The sequence below is a fragment of the Taudactylus pleione genome, unplaced genomic scaffold, assembly GCF_031769625.1.
Source record: "Taudactylus pleione unplaced genomic scaffold, aTauple2 ptg000518l, whole genome shotgun sequence".
Lineage (NCBI taxonomy): Eukaryota > Metazoa > Chordata > Amphibia > Anura > Myobatrachidae > Taudactylus > Taudactylus pleione.
In genome coordinates, this window is record NW_028284920.1 from 6,319,664 (window position 1) to 6,342,845 (window position 23,182).

At 42.1% G+C, this 23,182-nt stretch overlaps 1 protein-coding gene across 1 annotated transcript in view; it reads right to left on the reverse strand.

Moving 5' to 3' along the window:
* The window catches only part of JMJD1C (jumonji domain containing 1C), a 271,779-nt gene that overhangs the window by 154,745 nt on the left and 93,852 nt on the right, over positions 1 to 23,182 (reverse strand). Inside the window, exon 2 of the mRNA XM_088450484.1 lies at positions 9,724 to 9,888. Coding sequence (XP_088306610.1) covers positions 9,724 to 9,888 — 165 coding nt within the window. The remainder of the gene's footprint in view (positions 1 to 9,723; positions 9,889 to 23,182) is intronic.

The window sequence follows — 23,182 nt, forward strand, 5'->3', positions numbered from 1 at the left end:
AGGCTGACTCGACCTTCTTCAGTTGGTCACTGTACATAAGGCGGAATGGTAAAACATACCGCCTGCTGTTGTCCAGGAACTTGTGGACAGTTTGCCAAGAAGGGTGTCTGCAGTAATCACTGCACGTGGTGGACCTACAAAGTACTGACGTCAATAAAATCTTGTTGATCTATTTGTGGTCAGTATCCAATCACTTTTGTCTACATAGTGTATATTAACTGTTATGATATATTCCAAAAAGTGGAATATGCAACAATGTGATTCTGTAACCCATCACACATCATAGTAGGATATACAGTATTCATGTGTGCTTAGTATAGTGCCAAATTACATCTGCTACCCACACTCTGATCATGCCACATGGCAGCCTGAGGATTGTTCTACAATGTATCCAAAACTACACTAAAATAACTTTAGTTCCATGGGAAAGTTTTGTGGGGTCATAAGATTAAAACAAGGATGGGCCAGGTGGAAGTAATCTCAAGATCACATCTATCAGCACACCTGATATTCATTTTGTAACTGAGAAGATCATCGTCGGGCACAGAGGTCACACAGTCTGCGATAGCCGTCTGGCTGACCAATACTGCAGCATACTGTACAGAGCAGACCAATATTCTTGCAGAAAAGATGTAGCTCTTTATTCACAACATTGTAATAGAATAAATAAATGTATTATGTTGAATGCATCCTGTTCATTTACCAACACACTTTTTTATTTTTCAATTCAGAAGATACCTTGAAAGAATACAGATCTAACGCTGCATCAATTACACTAAGCCACATCTGTACTGCAGATCGTTCTCATAGGGTAGAAGCTGCAATTCTGTAGTCAGAGGGAACAACTGACCTTATTAAGGCACCAAGTGCAATGTACATCAGTGATTTCCCCAATACCGTATTCGATAAATATCATTGGCATATAATTGGCTTTAATCCACAACACGGCTGTCTCCACACTGGGAAGGCACTGGGCACAAATTATGACAAGACTGCACACGTCACTTTATCTTGTAAATAGTCTTAGCCCAAATTGTGCCCCGTAGCTTCAATATTACGCTGCATGGTATTACAAAGACTGTGATGTCTACAAAGGAGTAAAAACGAGTTTTTTTTGCTTTGTTTTCTTAACTAAACGGTTGTGAAAACCGTGAAAAGCAGAGGAAAGAATGAGCACAGCTGCTGTATCAATTGTCATGTAATAATAATAATGGAGGGATAAACCTACATAGATAACACACCTACACTTAGGTTGTTTATAATGTGGTAGTGAAATTAGAGAGGAAACAATCAATAACAATGATAAAATTACCATAAGTAATGCACCATTAATCATATGTTTATTATGGTAATTGGAGCATTTCACCAGATTTGCTCATCCTTCAAATGAATTATCACTAGGCTACAAAATACATCGGAATGATATTTTCACAGTTCCGCTCTTAATGCCACTTTACAACGTATTACAGTACACATATATCACTTTTCCTGTATAGATGAAACAGCTAAGTGCAATAGAACAATCAAAAGATGTACTTGTACTGTAAATGTTTCAAAATGTCATTAAAGTGGACTTGTTACATCTAATTAAAACCACACAGGCGCCTTTATGCCGTCATTGTTCTAGCTGAACTTGGGTTTAAAAAAAGAAAGAAAAACATCTCCTTTCTTGCCTTTGCTAAAAAGCTAGAGGCAGCAGCAATTTTTAATCTGCACTTCAACACTTGGTTTCGCCTCCCTCCGCCTGTTTGGAGCGACATTGGAAGTCAACCGTGTCCCTACTCCATTCCACAGGTGACGTCCCAGACACACACACACATTCTGTACATCTGACATGACCGGTCCTGCATATGCCCTACACCACAACGCACCCCACACACTTGTTTCTGGACTGGCTCTGCCCCTTTTACACACCCAAAACCAGACCAAGCAACAGCTCCCACAGACCATGCCCGCACAATACGTTGGTTTTGGGTACATTCTGGCGTTGCTGGTTCTTATGGATTAAGTGTCAAGAGGAGTGATACTGTATGGACTGGAAGTCTCTAGAACCTGTATAGTAAGTGTGTTAAGAAGAGTAGGATAAAGTGGGCCGTTTAATTATTAATCAAATGTACGGAAAACAAGGATTTGACGTAGTGAATTATTCATTCATAGAAACAGATTCTGGCAGAGATCTCCCTACACAAATTTGGGATAGAAATATAAAATACAAAGGAAAGGGGGCAGTGGCGAGTTCAGCTTGAAGGGTGCTAAATAACAGCCCGCCACACGTGCCACTCTGTACCTCCTCCCTTCAATTCATTTTTTCCCCATCAATTCTTAAACTATGTTCAAGCAGCGGGAAGAAGGTGGGATTGGCCCTGGAATCACACACACATCATGACCATTGGCGTCACTCATTGCCTGAGTATGATGATGCTTACAGTAACATCAACATTGCCGGGTTAATAGCCTAGTTAAGTGCACAGACAACACAATAGTTTGTGTGATACCAGCTAGAGATGTCCCTCCTTAGAGTTAAGGCCCAGTAGGGTAGGATGGATAATTACAAGGGAGATGTGCTTATAACCAAATGCTTAGACCACCCATCTTCAACCATTCAAATATAGACAGCTACCACTCTCCCGCATCATTAGTATTGTGTCATGGTGGGATCAGGTTCAGGCCAAACAGCTGAGTTGCTGTAAAATCTCTTGCCCTGATGCATATGGAACAACCAATGCACACTGTACATTCAGATGTATTAAGATAACTATAGACTCTCCCACTAATCCATGTATTCTCTTTTAACACACATAATTTACTTTACATTGCTCTCAAATGGTGGCTTTCCTGCCCCTTTAATCTAACTCAACCATGCTCACTTTAGGCTGGTTGCCCAATGGCGATACAAAGATGACAAGGATAGCAACCAGTGGTAACTAAAACCAACAGACTTTAGGGGTTTGGATAGAGGAGATTCTACTACAAGTAAATGGAGCATGCAATGTCCAAACAATGCTACCCTGTCTCCACTCCCAAAAGCTAACACAGGCAGAAGTGGGTAAGGGGTCATTGGAACAGGTTCCACCATCACACCCCATTTGCATGCTTTTACTAGCAATAAGAAATAGCCAGTGAACACATGCTTTTACTAGCAATAAGAAATAGCCAGTGAACACATGCTTTTACTAGCAATAAGAAATAGCCAGTGAACACATGCTTTTAATGCAAATGGATAACTTCATTTTGAGAATCTCATATACAAAATGCTAAAAGCAAAATGAGTCAAAAGTGGAGAGAGTGACTAGAAATATATAATGCAAGTTTAATAAGCAGCCATATACATCCACACAGCCAATCCGGTGTCCATTTCAGGATCGGTATGATTTACCGCCGGGCACATGGCCGGCGGTTCAAATCCCGACAGCGACAGCCAGACAGAGGTGGAAATCCTGATCATCCATTAAGGTAAGTATGCTAACCTAATTCCCCCCCCCCAACCCTAACTCTCCCTTAGGGGTGCCTAACCCTAACCTCCCCCTCTCTAAGTGCCTAAACCTAACCCCCCCCCCCTTCCCAGCTGCCTAAACCTAAGTCCTAAGGCTAGGGGGGTGCCTAACCCTAACCTCTCCCCAGGGGTGCCTAACCCTAACCCTCTTCCCCTAGCCTAACCCTAACCTCCCGAGGGGGGGGGTGCCTAACCCTAAGTCCCCCCCGGGAGCCCTAAACCTAAAATATTTATATACATATAGATGTGCATTTATTTAAAGTATTATTCCCAACAGAAGGTGGTATAACAATGCTTTGCATATAATCTTCCAGTAGAATAGGAGTTTCCTTTTTAGCTTTTTTTAAACCAAGGACAAAAGTAACTACATCAATTTAAAAAGGAGTACGACAACAGACGGAAAATATGAGTACTAACTGCATACCTCTGCGGTACTTTAATCACAGTATGGTAGCAGCCAGTGTGTAAGAAACGCTGTACCAGTCTATCCCTTTCCCCAGGAAAACATTAGCTCCCAGGTAATGGCCTCACATCACATTACTGCTTGACAAATGGGCATTACAAATGGAGCATGAAGACAAAGGGGCAAGGTGACTTGATCTACAACTAGCAAAATGCTAATGACAATGGCTCATTTAGTCAATTACATGTATAGGCTGGAGGGATGTCAATGGGGATGTCAATGGCTGAAAGGCAGAACAGCAACAATAACCCTGGTTAATAATCGACGTTCAAAACAGTCCGTATAGACCTTTAATAGGTTAAATATTACATTGCTAATCAGCAAAATCTCAAATCAAAGTCACCTCCCGACAAAAAAAAATAAAAAAAATACACAAATTGGCACCTATGGAGCAATTCTTTGCTTACAGAGCTAAAATGGAACAATCAAGTTATAACCTATGGTTCAAAAGCTAAAATAACTAAAATGGTGCTGTTAGAAGGGAAATGGACAGGAAGCCGCAGACTGAAATAATGGACAGTAGATATAAGGTGCCTGTCAAATTGGTGCAGGTACACTATGGTGTCAGAAACACCGCCATATTAAACAGCATTCATACCCAATCTTGTTTATTTAAGGTGTCTACAACTTAAGGTGTGCACACACTACACGATACTTTGCACGATTCACCCGATTTCAATGAATTGGAGAGACAAATTGTGCAAAATATGTGCACTCACAATAAAGACTACAGCGGGCAAGATCTGCCAATCTCGTACACGACGCACTGGAAATCGTTAAGGAAGCATTATAGATCGTTGGTCAGATTGGACACTTTTTAGCAACATATTGTGTCCTGGAGTGCAGGGGAGCGTTCAAGGCAAATCGTTCTCGATATCGCATCGTGAGCAAATCGTCTAGTGTGTAGGACTTAACAGTCTCCCATGCTGCTGTTAGATGTACCATACATCTATGTGTACCATACTCGTATTGTGTTATCTCTAGAGAAAGGGCACTTCTGCGCCCGAAAAATGAACATGACCAAGGAAAAGGGGGCATGTCTTTATGACGTGTTTCCTTTTCGTCACTCTTGGGGGAGTGCCCAGTACTTACGGACATACCGAGCAGCCCCCAAGCGCTGCGGTCACTGTGAATGAATGCCGGTCGCATGCACCCGGGCATCCATTCACCTGCGGTGACCACTGCACCGCCTTTTTCCCCACCCGCGGGACACTGTGGCCCGCGGGAGGGGACAGAACCCATAGGTTGTTTCAGTGGGGCGCCGGAGGGCAGGGTGATTTCTGCCCTTTAGAAATAGGGCACGATGCGGCGCCCCGCTGAAACAGCCTAGCGGGAACATTACTCGTAGTATATGCTAGGACTTTAAATCCTTATAGACGCTACAAGGCAGAAAAGGGTGGAAATGCCCAGCGACCTTATCTAAAGTATGTAATAAAACATTTTATAGTCTTATGAAAGACTTTGTAATCAGGGAGTTCATTACTCCCTTTATATATTCTTTTCCCTAATGGCAGTCAGCCACTATAACGACGAGATATAACACAATAGTAAAACTAAAGCGATTCCTTCCTACTATGCTCTCATTATACAGAAGTCCTTATCTTACACCAGGTCTAGAGCATAATACAGTCTTGGTCGGTCAATTTAGACATTTTGACAGAATTAGCCCACCAATGTACTATATTTGGAGCCAAAACAGTTATTATCAGCGGTAAAGTCCCATCCAATGATACCCCATAGGGTATGACACAAAAAGGCCATACAGTGTGCAGGTACATAGTTTGACCCAGAAAGTAGGTGCTTGTGGTGTCAATGCAAACTGGTTGTCCCTATTCATTGTACTAACATTTGCAGTCTATGCAGGCAGCATGTTTTACATCTAACGTTTAACAAATGAATGAATGGACTGAATCAACTGAAATGAATGAGTGAAATGAATGACAACTTTCTAAAGCCTCACTGGACTGTTGGGGCCCCAATCAGGCGAAAACTGGAGAGAGGGATGGAGAGAGGGATGGAGGGAGAGAGGGATGGAGAGAGGGATGGAGGGAGAGAGGGATGGAGGGAGAGAGGGAGGAATAGAGAGAGATAGAGGGAGAGAATGTTCATGCTATAACATTGAATAAGAATAGGTACTTAATAAATACTGTGGGTGAGTTTCAGAAAATATCCTGTGAAGCAAACTGCAATGGGGAAACCGCAGTATAAAGACTGTCTGTTTGAGCCTCACACCTGCTGAGTGCTTAGCACAGCAACGTCTCCATGTTCCAACTAGGGAGCTCTGTAATTGAACTGCCAACCAGCAGCCTCCTAATGAACAAATGTACCACTGGGCTAAATAAGAAAGCAGCAATTAGTATTTTGTCCCCGTTGCTCATTTCCATTCCATCTTTGCTCTCCTTGTCAAGTCACAGTGAATCTTACTTTCCCATTACCCTGCGTCTTGTGGGGGATGGAAATATGCAGCCTGTTGCTTGCACATTATAGCGTTATTATCCCTCCTGCCATCTGAGGGAATTTTTATATCACAGTCAGCTGTAGCTTCAGAATACTAAACAGTTTTTTAATCAATGCAAGAGATAGGATAAAGCAAGCACATCCACATGAACCTCTCTTACAAACCTTACATATAAGACTCAATGATGGCCAGCAATATACATCACTAACCTAGCACTAACCAGGGGTTCAGATCCGACCAGCCAGGAGCCAAAACATGGGCTGCAAAACAATATACACCCGTCCAAATTATTCTTCTGCACCCACTGTGTACACTCAACTAAAATTATTACTAGTGCTGTAATATTATCCATTATATGTATAATATGCTTGTTTATGTACTTTGTAAGGCGCTGTGGACCTCTTGTGGCACCATATAAATAAAGGATAATAATAATAATAATAAAATTATCTATTTGTTGATCTACAAGAAGAGCATTGAGTAAGCTTATATCAACCAGGCCGACTTTCCAATTGATCACAAATACAGATCACCGCTCAACAAGAACTGAAGCCACTAGTGATGTCTATTAAACATATAAAATGACCACAAAGACTGCATGGCTATCCTCATAGCAATAAACAAAAACAACTATTTCTCAGAGCAGCAGGTGAAGGCTTGCACTTACAGCAGCTGGAAAAATGTAAAACGTAAATAAGTTTACACAACATACCCAGACACTATTGTAAGTAAAACTAATGTCACAGGGTAAAAAATAAAAAACATGAATCTAGGAACAATATGCAGGAGTTTGTTTAACCAGAAAAATGCACCAAATACATTACATATGCATCCTATTACCTCACCCGTACTGCCTCTGTGCAAATGGTTGATTAAGTTACCATGGGAAATTTTATCTCAGCAGCTGACTACACAGAAATGCACTTCATGATTTTGAGACGGGACAGCAACGTATAAAAGGTGCCCATCCACTAGATGATTAAATTGAGCAATTGAACGATAACGATATAGTTAGCAAATAGTTTGCAAAAATGTCTAAAACGACCAGCGATGCTCGCTCCTGCTGGTCGTTTAGACATCTATCATCGGGCAAACATTCTGGACAACCTGACGATAATGTCAGGTTCAGCATGTTTGCAGTTGATTGATGTGCATATCACAGACTGACAAACAACTGCACGATTACAATGTCGTAATCGTGCAGTCGTTTTCATGTCTGCTAGTGGATGGGCACCTTAAGTCTGTTTCCTCTAATACAGCAATCATTTTAAGATGACCTCTTGGCGGCAGGTTGCTCATTTAATATATATATATATATATATATATATACACACACACATACACACACATATACATATAGTCATCCGGCAGTAGTATAAGTATACAAAAATCTTAGCGCTCCCGTGCCTTCCAAGGGTCATATGGCAACCCAATAATACCAGTGAATAATGGCGGCACTGGGAGACTTATGTATGTTTAAAAGAAAGCATTCTATAAAACCTACATAAGTCTCCCAACCATTATTCACTGATTATAATATATATATATAAAAATAAATATATATATATATATATATATATAAATATATAGAGTCAAAGATGACAGGGTGTGCACCATAGAGTAAAAGGTATTTACATTAAATGGAAGCACATAGAACCTTACATCTAGTCACGTGACTCAGTGAACAGGAAGTGAGGCTGCTGGTGGGGACTGGAATGAGGAGACAGGTTTTCCAGACTGCACAACTGCTGTCAGACTCCTCCATTTTGCTGCTGCTGCTGCGATCCTGTGGACACTGCATCCCCGCATGGCAGGCATAGTTGATGCTGACTTATTTTAACCTAGATGGAAGTTTCTATGTGTGCTGCTATTAAATATAAATACTTTTTACTCACTATGGTGCGCACCCTGTCTTCTTTGACTAACTCCAGAAGAGGAGGAGGAACGCTTTCAAGGGAGCTGCAAGTAGTGAATGAGAATTGATTGCTGATAAAGGACTCACTTCCACTAACCTAAAAATACAGGACTAACATTGCGTATGGTGATATAGATATATATATATAGATATATATATATATATATATATATATATATGTACACATACATACATATACACACACACACACACACACATATATATATATATATATATATATCTATCACACACATACACACACAAATCGAGATAGTCATACGCACACACACATGTATATTTACACCCCTGACAAATGTTTGTGTCATTCCAACAGTGAAGCATTCATGGTTGTATGATTATAGTAGGATACTTTCCCTGGTTCAGGTGGCATTTACAGTAGGAGGCCGTCTCCATACATACTTCTGCATTGCCATGACAAGCTTGTATTGTGAAAAGCTGCCTTTCATACACTGCATGACGTGATCTAGTCAGCTGAATGCTCGTGCCTCGCCGGCTCTGTGACAAGTCATATAGCAGCAGTTACACCTTAATGCTGAACAGGCAAAATTGTAAAAACATTTTTCTAATTGAATCCTATCACTGTATCACTTCTGTAAACTAGCCTGGGGCAATCACATTCATACAGTGAAGGACAGATCACTTCACTTAAAGAGCACTAAACCTAAATATATAAGTAGCCTTGAATGAATAAAGAAATAAAAAGTGACTGACATTAACATAACAGCTTTGATACTTGATACTTTAACAGGAAAGGAACTCTGTAACATAGTAAGTGCAAGCTCCTGGTCTCTCTTGGTAGCTTGCTGCAGTGTCCTCCCATGGAAGTACTCATAGAATGCTTGTTACATGTAGAAATATAATATATAGGACACAGTTTGTCCAGCCATTACAAGCCAGATTTTGATTCCTATTTCTGTCTATTCTAACTAATCCTGATAATCCAAATAGACAAGGAGATTGAATTGTAGGAAGATAAGTATACGGAGATAAAGGATTCTAGTGGGAGGAAAAACCCTGGGATTGCCCTGGAAAGGCCGGCACACATGGCAGCACTACAGTTGTGTCAGCAGAGATCTGTACTGTATATAATAACTTCATTAAATGTACCTATTCCAGCCACTGTGAGGGTATTAGAGGCCCTGCAGTGTCTTTATTTTAACATATTTACATGGCTTCATACTGATCTATCTAATAACAGCTCAATAAATAGTATGAAACTAACATCTAAAGTAAATAAACTACAGATGAAAATTCTTTACAAATATTCCCTCAAGGACGTAAAGTGCGCAGAAAATGGGATGACGGCACATGGGCAATTATATTCTGACTGATTACACCATAAAAGAAAGACAACAATGCAATTTCCGCCTTACCAAGGCAGGCCACTGGACTTGCTTGACCTTTGATCCCTGAGCCTGGCTGGGGTCTTTTCTCTTTGCCCAGACCAGCTGGAACTCCACAAAAAAGGCTGTAAAATCTTCATATACTTTCACCCACTCTCGTTTGTCCCACTCTAGGTCATCAAATTCCACATATACCTAAAAAGGAGAGAGAAGCAAATATTATATATACAAAGGAACATTTCATGTGTCTAAGCTCTCGCAGAGGACCTAGTTTCACTGTAGTTTGTGGCAGCACAGGAGACCTTCCAGTTACATGTCATCAACTCAAAGAAAAACAGCATTTCATCGGAACGGAAAGCAGCTTTGGGCTCAGCGGTTCCAAAAAGTTTGAAATATCTGCATTAAATCGTACAAACTAACAAAATACCACCAATAACCACTGTACTAGGTACACACTAAGCGAATGCAGCATGGAATGACACCGTCATACACCGCAATTGTGCAGTGTCTATAGACTGTGCGATGTATCGTTACATTGCGCCATCTCGTCAGCCGTATAGTGTGTAGTAATGACTGCCCTCATTTACATATAAATTATCCTGATCATAATACTAGATTTAGTTGGAATCTAAATAATGTCTAACCTTAATGTACAAGCGAACACTTCTGTAGGATATGAACAAAGACAAGCAAGGTTTTCCTGTCCGGATAGCCCGCGCAGTATTAGAGCGCAAGGATCCGTTGTTGTATCAGATGGCAATCCCATTGCAATGATATAAGAGGCGAGTGAATAGGCACATGATTAGTTACTCACAAAATCCAATTACATGCCTCAAAACAGGAGTGCGTCTCTTATAAAATCTGGCATGGCCACGTTATTGTTAAGTTTAGCAATGGTGCTGCCAAATTCAGCATTAACATTTCTCACTGCTATATTACAATGATCTATATAGGTCTTGTATTTCACACCAGTCCTTGCATTTCCCTTCTGAGCACAGAATACAGAAATGGGATTGCGGCTATTGTGTGTAGGGAACCGGTATGTTTGATTTGACAGTCGGGAAGCCAGCGGTCGGCATTTCGACAGTCGGCTTCCTGACTACATCCCGTGTGTACATGTGTGACAGGTTTTAAACAGTCTCGCTATATTGGATGGCCACACATCTGCAAGATCATATGGGTCCATCAAATCAAAAATTTGTTCCGCCTCAACATAACTACAGTATTTATTAACCATCATTCTAGTCTAGAAACCCATCTTATTTAAATATACACACTTTAAAAGATGGACACCAATTTTGTGTATTTGCATATTCTACAGGAATCCTTTTACATATCCCCATATTCCTCACAAGAGATTTGTTACAGCAGCAATCTCTACAGGCTTTCTTTCCTTTAAATTGCAAATGAAGTACATTTTAAGAAGGCATTTGTCATTTATCTTACCCAACCTCCTATAAATCATTCTCTCTTTATAAGTACCTCTTGGAGGACTCACACATATGACATCCACACACGGGGTTCACAACATTTCATGTGACTGCCGAAAAGGGGGGAGGATTGGGAGGACGTCACAAAGCACAGCGCAGATAAACACATTTTCTGGCTGCCAGAAACAGTCTGCAACAGAGAGGCAGTCTTTCAGACTGTCATGTGAAGGTAGATTGGTGAGGGAGCAGGGGGATCTCACAATGAAAATAGAGCTCAGAGGGTCATTCCAAAGCTTCTCCGCTCACTACATCATGTAACTCATTAATTGCCTTCTGAAGAAACAATATAAAAGGACAATACTTTAGCAACATTATTATACTGTCACAGTGATTTGCGCTATATAATAAAAAAGCACACCTCATGTTTTCATGGCATTGCTGCTTTAAGAGAAAATTCCAGTATATAAAAGTCTTCATACTCATGATTTCATTATGCTGTGTGACAGAGTTTTAATCACCATCAAGCAGCAGAAAATCTTCACCACAGGGGTCATGATACAATATGACTTTTAAGTCACTGTAGCCTTTTAATTAGGGTTAGTTAGTCATTGCTTGCAAGGCAGGATATTTTATTTAGCTTGAACAAAGAGCATGACATGTTGATTTAAATTGTGAAAATCACACAAAATTATACACATCTAGACAGATTGCCAAAAAGGGATGTTGAGCATTAGCAATGGGTTCCCTTTGGTATCATTTGTCTAGCAAGGAGACTGTACGCATTAGCAGGAGTCTATGAGGCAAGCCAAATGTCCCTCTGGGCACCCAGACTGAAAATAGCTCTTCTAAATATAAGGGAAAGCCTTGGCAAAGCTCAACTGTGAAAAGCAACCGCACAGCTCTAATGCAAACCTCCATATTCTTTCCTTAAGAACATTTAAATGGTGGGGCCTGGAAATGACTAAAAGCAACAAAGAGGCAATAATTGAGTGTTAATGGTTATAGGCCTATATGAGCATTGCTTTACATTATAAGAAGAATACTGGCATATTTTTCCCTGAGAGGCAAATGAATGAGGAAATAACTGTCTGAATCTTTGAAATTTCTGCTTTTCCTGCCTTCACAAATCCCGCATCGGGTGCAGACAAGTCGTCAAAAGTCTAGCTTTAATCTAGATGTTTAATAATTAGCTCTGCTTGTGAAATTCAAGGCACTCACTACACATTATTTATTCATACTGATTTTATGTTAGCAGTAGTTAGATACATTTTGACACTTTAATCTACATATTATTATACTGTTGTTTTCGTGAATATGCTGCAAGAGCATATAAACATTATAAACACTGTCCCATACTAGATAAAACTAGTGTTCAAAAAATACAAAATCCAAAGCCTTGGCACGCCAAATGGGTGGTATTTACCAACATGACGATGGCACTGTATGTTTACAAAGTAGCCACTGGAGGGAAATTCAGTTAAATGCAATGTTGAATAGCGCCAGGAATGAGTGCCCGGATTAATTAAATTGTCCACATTGCGTCCAGCACTTAAATTGGGGGGTGCAGTTTGCCGTGCCTAATGTTAGGGGTTAAGTCACAGTAAACGGCATTCCCCGACTTAAGTGCCAGGCGCAATCCTTTTAGCTTGTGTGATAAGCCCGCAATTAGCATCCGCTGCACTAGTTTATAACGCACTTCCGAAGGGTGAGAGCAGAAATCCTCTAGTCATGGGTTGCAGCAAGGCCAATTGAATAGCTCCAGGCACTCATTCCTGGTGCTATTCGACATTGCATTTAATTGAATTCCCGCCAAAAAGAACAAAAAATAATAATTGTATTTTCCACCATTTGGGGAATATTTATAAGAACTAAGGACAGCTCTTATAAATGTAGTATATTTTTTACCACTATTTGTGAAGTAATTTATTTTTGTTTAACAGCTTTTATAAAGGCGCTCCAATATTTTTCACCATTATTTGCACCAATTGTAAGCGTGCAACACCTGTATCACTTTAGGTGAAGTAAAATAACCATAAAACTTACACACTGATGAACAAGCGCTTGAAGCTCTAAACCAGTGGTCTCCAACCTGTAGCTCACGGTCTTAATTTTGGTAGCTCACCTCGCTGCAGTACTGCCGAGTCAACTAGGAGGAAGTGACCTCCGACGTGTGCTCTCCCGTGGGATCGACCCCATTGGTGGAGCCACAGGGAACCACATTAGGTGATTGCAGCAACCTCTACAGCAGTGGTGAAAAACTTGGGCCATCCAGCTGCAGTGGAACTACACATCCTAGCATGCACTGCCACAGTTTTGCTCTTAGGGCATGCTAAAACAGATGCAGGGCATGCTGGAATATGTAGTCCCATATCAGCTGTATGGCCACGAGTTTGACACCCCAGCTCTACAGCAATCACCTTACGTGCTTCCCGTGGTTCCACTCACGGCGTCTACACCATATGGGGGAGCGGGTGACTCCCGCCCAGCCCTGCCAGAAAATCACACAGCAGCCCTGCCTATATCTTTTGCTCCTCTACTGCACGTACCTCCTTGGAGCCAGTAATTAACAGTGAAATGTGCCTGTGCTTTTATTTACAAACAATATCACTGTAATAATTAAATGCTTTTTTATGGGCAGCACAGACGGTGTAATGGTTAGTGTTACTGCCTCACAGCACTGAGGTCGTGGGTTTGTTTCCCACTACGGCCCTAACTGTGTGGAGTTTGTATATTCTCCCTGTGCTTGCGTGGGTTTCCTCCGGGTGCTCCGGTTTCCTCCCACACTCCAAAAATATACTGTTAGGTTAATTGGCTCCCCACAAAAAGAAAATATAGATTGTAAGCTCCACAGGGACAGATGTGGATGGTAAGATATTCTCTGTAAAGCGCTGTGGAATATGTGAGCGCTATATAAATAACTGGTAATAATAATAATTTTCTATGAAACATAATTTTTAAAATTTTCATTAAAATTACCTTCAATTGTTCCGTTATTAGCCAGATTCTTTTTTCTACAATTTTAGTAGCTCTTCGGGAGGTTTCAGTTTTCTAAAGTAGCTCACACCTCAATTATTGTTGGAGACCACTGCTCTAAACAAATGGCTAAATATCTGTTAAAAACTGTGGAATATAATGTTGCTACCTTGCTATACATGGGTAATAAATATATATAATAAAGTCATGTATGAAATAATGTAGCAAGAAATACAAACAGATATGCATACGCGTTTCAGTTATTTCTCATAGCAAGCAGTGTAATGCACAAAAAAAAAAACCACAGACACACAGCTGTCCCCCACCCCTAAGGGGGATTTCATTCCCCTGACAATCACCTGTCACTGTCAGCTGGGATGAGCTCAGTTCCACCCACTCAGTGAAAGCCTCCCAATAATCTAAACAATCCATCTTTCACAACATGTGAACCAAACACAACGCAAGAGCTGGCCAAGAGCGAACACATTTTCAACAACTTTCTACATGTCACCAAACTGGTTCAAACAAATCAAATCCAACCCCTCCAAGGTGATCCCCTTCACTCGATGTTCTACTGCTGCCATTCTCCCCACTGCAAAACTTTTGCAGGTATCTAGGCTAAATGTTTCCGGTATAAAAAAAAAAAAAACCCGGGTAACTGCGATAATAAATTATTATTTGATTTTTTTTTTTTTTTTTATCCAAAGCAAGGGTGTACAATTGATAGTCGGCTAATATATTCAATAGCTCAAACAGTAGGAGCATACACAGGCCCGCTGAGAGCTGGGGCAGGCCTGGGTAATAGGGGGTGTGGCCTAATCGCGGGAGGTGTGGCGACGCCCCCTTCATGAAAAAAAAAGATTTGCAGCATCGCGAAGTGGTGCTGCGTGCTGGGGAGGGGGGCGCTCTGGGCCCCCTCAGCCCTGCTCAAAGCCAGTGGGGCGCAATCAGTGTGATCGCTCCCCCCCCACAGGCATAGGAGACTGCTGTGGCTGCTGCTCAGCAGCCACGAGCAGTCTTCACTGCAGCTCAGCACACGATGTGTGCTGGGCTGCTGTGAGGGAGGGGGAACGGCACCGGACCCGGGCCCCCGCCAGGCCCCTCAGGAAGCCCGGGCCCCGGTAATCTGTACCCGCTCCCCCCCCCTCTCGGCGCCCCTGAGCATACACACTAGATGATATGCTCCCTGAGCGATATCGTCTAGTGTGTCCCTAGCAGGGTGTGCTCAATGTCATTCATGACATTGAGAACACCCGCTGAACGATATCATTAACGATAACGTCCAGCGCCGGGCTCTCTCCCCCATTCCCCAGCATGCAGCAACCTGATAATATTGTCAGGTTGGCCTGCATATTTGCACGATGAGCGATAAAGACAAACGACCTGCGGGAACGCGCATCGTTCATCATTTAGGTAAAAAAATGGACGATAAAGTGAACGACTGAACGATAACGATACCGTTATCGTTCAGTCGTCCACTTTAATCGCCCAGTGTGTACGCACCTAGGGGAAGATTCAATTAGCTGCAAGGCTCAATGGAAAAATCATGCACTAAGAATACCCAGGATATCTGGACAGAAAATCATTGGTCCTTTCTGCTCAAGTCCTAAACAAGTGCGAGCAAAAACCAAGCAAGATTTTCATAACGCATTAACCCATTATATGCGCAGCTGCACATCACACTTAATTGCCCCTTAAACATCATCACGAAAACTGAATGAAGACATTACACACATCTCTATGCAGCTTAATACTTTGCACTGTAGCCTAAAAAACTTTTTTTCTCAAATGTTACATCTCACATGCTCATAACAAAGCCCTTGTGCCTACAATAAAGTGAGATCATGGAGTTTTACCTACCAGCAGTCCTGGATAAGTAGGTTTTTATATTTTACTTATTTAATGTCAGCCTAAATTTAGCACCATCTGCCATTGTGTCAACTAACAGGCCTAAGCCTGCCACTGAAAACACAGATGAGGTTTTATTTTGGATGTGACATTTGATCCACAAAAGACATGTTCAGTAGCCTGCCCCCTTGTATCAGTCTCACCTGCTGATTTGCCAGTCTAAGTATAACTGAGGGCAAACTGCAGTCAATAAATGTGAAAAACATACAGCTACAGTATCTAAGCCTGCTTGTACTAAGTAAGTCAGGGTCCCAAAGCGCATGACAGATCGCCAGAAAACATACATATATTTATTTTCTGCAGTTAAGAGTTTGGTAAATTTGTAACCATTATTTATTTATTTATTACCAGTTATTTATATAGCGCACACAAATTCTGAGGCGCTGTACAAAGAATATCTTACCATTCACATCTGTCCCTGACACAGTGGACCTTACAATCTATGGGCTATTCAGAGCCGAACGCTCTGACCAAAGCGCTCGCTCTGAATCAGGGCCCTCCTCCATGAAAATGGAGCGGCCTCCTGGCTGGTCACCCATATGCTGTGGGTGACCACCCACAGCATATGCGAGCGTCCATGATGATGGTCGCAATGGTCTTGACCATTGGGCTTGCGACGGAGACCCTGCGGTAGGGTCTCGTTGCCGCAAGCCCTGGAGTGATTTTGGCTCTATCAGAGCCAAAATCACTCCCACTGACATCACTAGTGATGTCTTCAGACGGTAGGCGTTCCCATGGGAACGCCTCCGTCTGGCAGGCACGCCCACCAATCAACATCGACAGCACGCCCCCTTTGGTGCGAGACCCGGAGCGATGGAGAGCCCGTCGCTCGCCGGGTCTCGCGCATGCGCACGACGGAGCTCCCTCCGTCATGCGCAGTGGGGAACATCGACCCGCTTGCGAGTGTCCTGCGCTCGCGAGTGGGTCTGAATGACCCCCTATATTCCCTACCACATATGCTCACAAACATACACACTATGGTCAATTTTGTGGGGAGCCAATTCACCTACCTGTATATTTTTGGAGTAAATCTTTATCTCATATGCAATAACACAAAGTATCGCAATGCATTTGTGGACCATCATTTTGGGAGCTGATCCACAATTTAACGGTCATCATATGCAAATAAGAGTAATACAGGTTGAGTCTCCCATATCCAAATATTCCAAAATACGGAATATTCCGTAATACGGAATTTTTTTGGCATGACAGATAATGAAACCTTTGATTTTTGATGGTTCAATGTGAACAAACTTTGTCTAAGGCACAAACTATTAAAAATATTGTATAAAATTACCTTCAGACTGAGTATAAGGTGTATATGAAACCTAAATAAATTTCATGTATGTACACAAACTTAGTTTGAGCCACAAAATTATTGAAAATATTGTATAAAACTACCTGCAGGCTGTGTGTATAAGGTGTATATAACACATAAATGCATTGTGTGTGTATATTTGGGTCCTATTCCCAAGATATCTCATCATGGTATAAAATTATTCCAAAATATGGAATATTCCGATATCCAAAATACCCCTGGTCCCAAGCATTTTGGATATGGGAGACTCGACCTGTACAAAATCAGTATGTATCCATATGGTTTAAAAAAAAAAAAAAATGAAACTGTTGCTGCATGAATGGTAATGAGCTCCAGTTTAATTTCGGACACCTGGTTACTTGGTTAAAACACATGTTGAATTCTATAGGTGCATACACACACAACATTTTTTTGAACGATTATCGATATCGTTTATCGTTCAAAAAATAGTTCACTTTCTGAGTTAAAACGATGAACGATTATCATTCATGCGCGTTCACGTTTGTAGTTCAGTCAGACTGACCAACTCAACGATTTTCAGTAAGGGAATATGTAAAAATCGTTTGTAGATCTAAAAAATCGTTCATTACATTTAGTAAATGAACAATTTTAGTAAATGATTTTCATTAATTTTCCCGTGAACAAATCAGTTCACTAAAATCGTTTATTTACTAAATTGTGTGTGTATGCAGCTTTTTGAGTGAAGTAGTAGATGGATTCCCTTGGGAATAGAGCAAGCCTTTCTCCTGTTATCAGATTAACAAATAGAGTTCATTTATTTATTCAAGCTGTCTTCAAGGAATAATTATCACTACAGGAAACAGATGATGCTTTGCACTCTACACCAAGTCACGCCTGCCGCAGACATCTAAATAAAAAACTAAGCAGGTATATTTTTGAAAGAGGACACTCGACTCTTTCAAACAAGGGTGCCCGAGTGGCTAGGTGCCAGGATAGGGGCAATCTGGCATGTTCTGTGTCCTCCTCCATCTGCTGGCATTAGTAGTATTTCAGCAGGTCGGTCTGATTATCTGCATATATGTCTACACAATACACACACAAATATGCACACATATACAGATGTGTCCTCATACACTATTGCTGCAGTCTCACCAAACAGACCCTCTCTGTGCGCCAGGTCCTGTGCGACTCTGCTAGTGTCCAGCATCTTTTTCACCCAAAAACGTGTCTTAGTTACAATGCAATGCGACTAAAATGCACCAGGAGACTGTGCCGATTCTGAATCTGTATATGCAGCGCTACGATGCAGTGGCCGCAGCTTTATTCCCTGCCAAGTTCCATTGTGCTTCCAATACAGACTCAGTCACACACAGATATATCACTGTCATATATCAAACAAATTATTGCAGTCTCCTTAGGAGTCTTAAGCTGGGTACACATCAGACGATGTGTATCGAGCCTAACGTCGGGCCCAGGCGACGGGACCCGAATTGCAGCAATTGCATACACACTTGCCAATGCCGGGTCCGACGGAGGGGGAAGGAAGTGCCATGCTGCATTCTGCAGCATGGTATTGTTAGCGACATCCCCTGACGGCCCTGCAGTAGGGCAGATGGGGGATATTGCCAACGACCCGCGGGAGCGCGCATATCATGGGTATACTCTAAATGATGTACCCGATATGTTACTCCAATACACAGGATCGGACGACATTGTCTAGTAGTATGTACCCAACTTTAATCACATCGCACTGTGCCTAAGATGCATTTTCGTGATAAAAAGACGGTCAATGATACTAGAGTCATGCGGGACCTGGCAGCTCACTCGCGTCAGACATCTTGTACTGTATAGCGTATAGACGCTAGGTGTATGAGAACATATCTTTATAAACACACATGCATACACATATACACACACACATACAAATGGAGAGTGTTTACCTGCGCTAGGTAAGATGTTGATTTTATATTTCAACAGCTTTTTTTTTATTTGCAATGTTTTCAGCACCTAGGTGACAATGATATGTAGCTATTGTGAGCTTTATGAACTTTGGACACAGCTAATGTGTCAACTAAGAGGAAACCCCGAAGAATATAGCTTTATGAATTAATATATATCAATCTGATGCTTGTTACTGACACATAAGACTGCTTCCAAATAAGCTGTCCATACGGATAGGGGCAATATTTACGGAGAGGTCATATTTTATATATACACACACACATACATACATATATATATACACACACACACATACATACATACATACACACACACATACATACATACATATATATCATTTGTTTTTTTCTTTGTGTGTGCACATTCCTGTGTGATCACATTAATATACAATTAGTATGCTAGTTACAAAGTGAAAAAAAAAAATAGTGTGTTCATATCAGACACATCTCGATGTTGGTGGAATACAGCAGATAACCCTCCTCCCTGCTTGTCCTCTGCAGACATGTTTATATTTACTACACAAATATACTGGTATGTTAATTAACTCCCCACAAAATTGACGTGTGTGTGTGTGTGTGTGTGTGTGTGTGTGTGTGTGTGTGTGTGTGTGTGTGTGTGTGTGTGTGTGTGTGTGTGTGTGTGTGTGTGTGTGTGTGTGTGTGTGTGTGTGTGTGTTTGAGAATATAGAGTGTACGCTCCACTGGGGCAGGGACAGATGTGAGTGGTAAGTTATTCTCTGTACAGCGCTGCGGAATATGTGTGCGCTATATAAATAACTGGTAATAAATAAAAAATATTTCTCTGCTATTAACCACTTAACTGGTGATGCAACCGAAGCCAGAAGTGCTTCAGCTGGCGAGGTCGCATCACACCCTGGACCCCCTGCAGTGATGCGGCAATTTGTGAACACAGATATCACTGCGGGAACAGCGCCCCAGAATGCTGTGCAAACGCAATGCTGGAGTGCATGCGCCAGGGATCAAAGTGCAAGGAGGAGAACTTAAGGCCCCTATGCAGCCGCAGTCGGTTTCACCGATTCCCCTGATTGGACGGAACCACCGATCTTTCGGGGAATCAATGTTCAGCGATCCGTCAGGGAATCAGTGAAATTCTTCACGTTAGAAATCCCAGATTTCCTGATCGCAACCATATCTTAATCGTGATCAGCAAATCAGTGAAATACAGCATGTTGGATTTCACAGATGCCCCGAAACTGGCGTCTGAGGATCGGGGGATTGGCCCAATATATGTATGGGGGCCTTTTGTTCCCCTCCAACCACTATTTGGCTGATCTATGCAAGTGCTGAAATCAGCTGCAGCAGTGGGGACTGATCATCAGTCCTCACTGACAGATGCTCCGCTGTGCTCTGCATATAGAGGTGTGGGGGGGGGGGGGGGGGGGGAGTTCTAGTATCTGTGGGGGAGGGGAAACACAAATCAATAGGACTGTGGAGGTGGGGAAATAAGAATATACAAGTTACACTGGCCACAGGGTAGGAGGAGAAGGGGGTGCAAAAACAACATGGGCCTTTTACAAGGGGTGGGGGGTTGGTTGGTTTATAAAATAGGATTTATTTTTACTACTAAGGGGGTGGGGAAGTTATGAGGATTTATGACTACTGGGGGGTCTATTGCCAAAGGGGGGTAGGCAGTTATTTATAATGGTGGCCTATGGACACAGGGGAATGGGGGGGGATGCAAAACACACCCTAGATATATTTTTTTAAATAAAATAATTAAAAATACCTTAAACATAATAATAATATGTTAAATTCCCTTGCAGCATAAAATTGCATGTGCCACACAACTGCCTGTGATATACGCTGCTACAGTATACACTGCCATCTACTCTGTTTAGTTGTCCAGTGCTCACATTTCCTGCCTTTAATGAGCTATCTTGGCTCAAGCACAGAAAATTAAAGAACTGCTGACGTCAGCAAGACCGGCACAGATACTACAGTGAGTGCTGTGCTTTATTAGTCAAGCTCTTTCGTTCCCGTTTCGTGAAGGATGTTCGGTTAAAGCCAATTGCATTGCATCAAAGAAATCTTGCATTACAAAATACAGACAAAACAGAAACACAGACATGGGGGCTCTAAGTAACACTCAGGCTGTTAGAGTGAATTAGCAGCTCTGAGTATAACCATGATGCTTTACTCACTGGAAAATGGTCACAAACCTAAGGCTTTTTGTTCCTGCTGTGGCCTTATTGCAGGCTGCATCCATCAATATTGTCTATCAATTTACTAGGAACTAATGACCTGGGTTAACCGAATGCCCCGAGCATGGACATTATTCGAGGTTAAACATCTGAACAGAACATCTTCAAAAATGTTACAAAGCTTTTTCTGTTATGGACTCTGGGCCTGATTCAGAGGCGCTCGCTATTTGCGAGCACTTGCTCTTAATCAGGGCGGATTAAAAAAAAAATAAAAAAATCCGCCTCCAAGCCGCTCGCATAGCTTTGGATGACCACTCTCAGCTTTTGCGAGCGGCCTGCGATGGTTGCGATTATCACGACCATCGGGCTTGCGACGAGACCCTTGTGGTAGGGTCTCTGTTCCCGCAAGCCTGACTGAACTTCCTTCTCTAATAGAGCAGGAAGTTCACTAGTGACATCACGAATGATGTCAGTAGGGCCGCCCACAAATGTCAGGTGTTCCTTCGGGAACGCCTCTGTTTGCCCAGCCACCCCCCCCCCCCCCCCCGCCTACAACACGGGGTGAGCTGTTGAACAACATCAACAGCCACCCCATTTTGTAGCTAACCCCGGAGCAAGTGAAGTTCTCACTAGCTCGCTCCTGCGCACTGGCCGACCATCGACCCACTTGCGAGCGCTACGAGTGGGTCTGCATCAGGCCCTCTGTGTATAACCTTCCAACAACTCCATAACAAACATTTACTAAGCATGACCACAGGAAAACATTCAACATTTCACCATTATCCCAATATCTCCCTGGGATGATAATACAGTGCATGCAAAGTAAAACTAAGGAGAAAACCGGTGACATAAGATTTACTTAAGCAATACAACCACAAACAAAATCAGCTAGTATCTTAGCCAAACACGAACCATGCAATGCCAGAGATAAAATGAGCTTTGGTCTCCATACCACACTAGTGTGACAAAACACCAGAGTGGACTTCTAATGACTCGTTACATATTTACTGAGCAGAACCGGGTCAAGGTTCTAGTAAACAGTGACAAGCCAATCACCAGGCTTAATAAAGATCATAGAAGATTGGCTCTTGCGCTAGCAATTGTATTTACTTCACTGTAACAGCGATCCCTGACTAAATGGTGGACTACATTTTGTTATTCGTCTGATGCAGGGATACAGGTTTATAGGGTCAAACTTTCCAACGCCCTGCAATAGTGGAAGAGCTCAGACTAGCCAGAACATAAACAAGACGACGTGGGGGGGGGGGTGGGGGGATTCCTATTGTTTGAGGCCAAGTATGAGAAACAGCAGTGGAAGGATTTCCTTTTAGGAAACAATGTGTGCCGACAGCCATGACAGACTGATGGAAAACCTGTGTCTCCAGCATGAAGGATTGAAATATCATCACCTTCTAATGAAAAAATGCTGAAATCTTACCCATCAAACAGGCATTGTCGTTAGAGTGTAGAAATATAGGAAATCAGTGCATGCGTATAGATAGACCGTCATATAGATAGATGTAGATAGTCAAAGTGTTCCATAAAAAAGGAAATAAAAACATATATATTACTGACAAATCAGATTCACCCAAAACAAATCTCAAGGACAACGTAAGGGTGAAAGTAATATATTTTTTGGGGAAGCAATCGGGAAGCCGACTGCCTAAATACCGGTAGCCGGCTTCCCGACTGTCTTATCCCGGCATGGGTGAAATGGCGGGCGTCTAGATGTAGACGCCCGCATTTCCCCGACGCCGGGAGACCGGCACCACGATC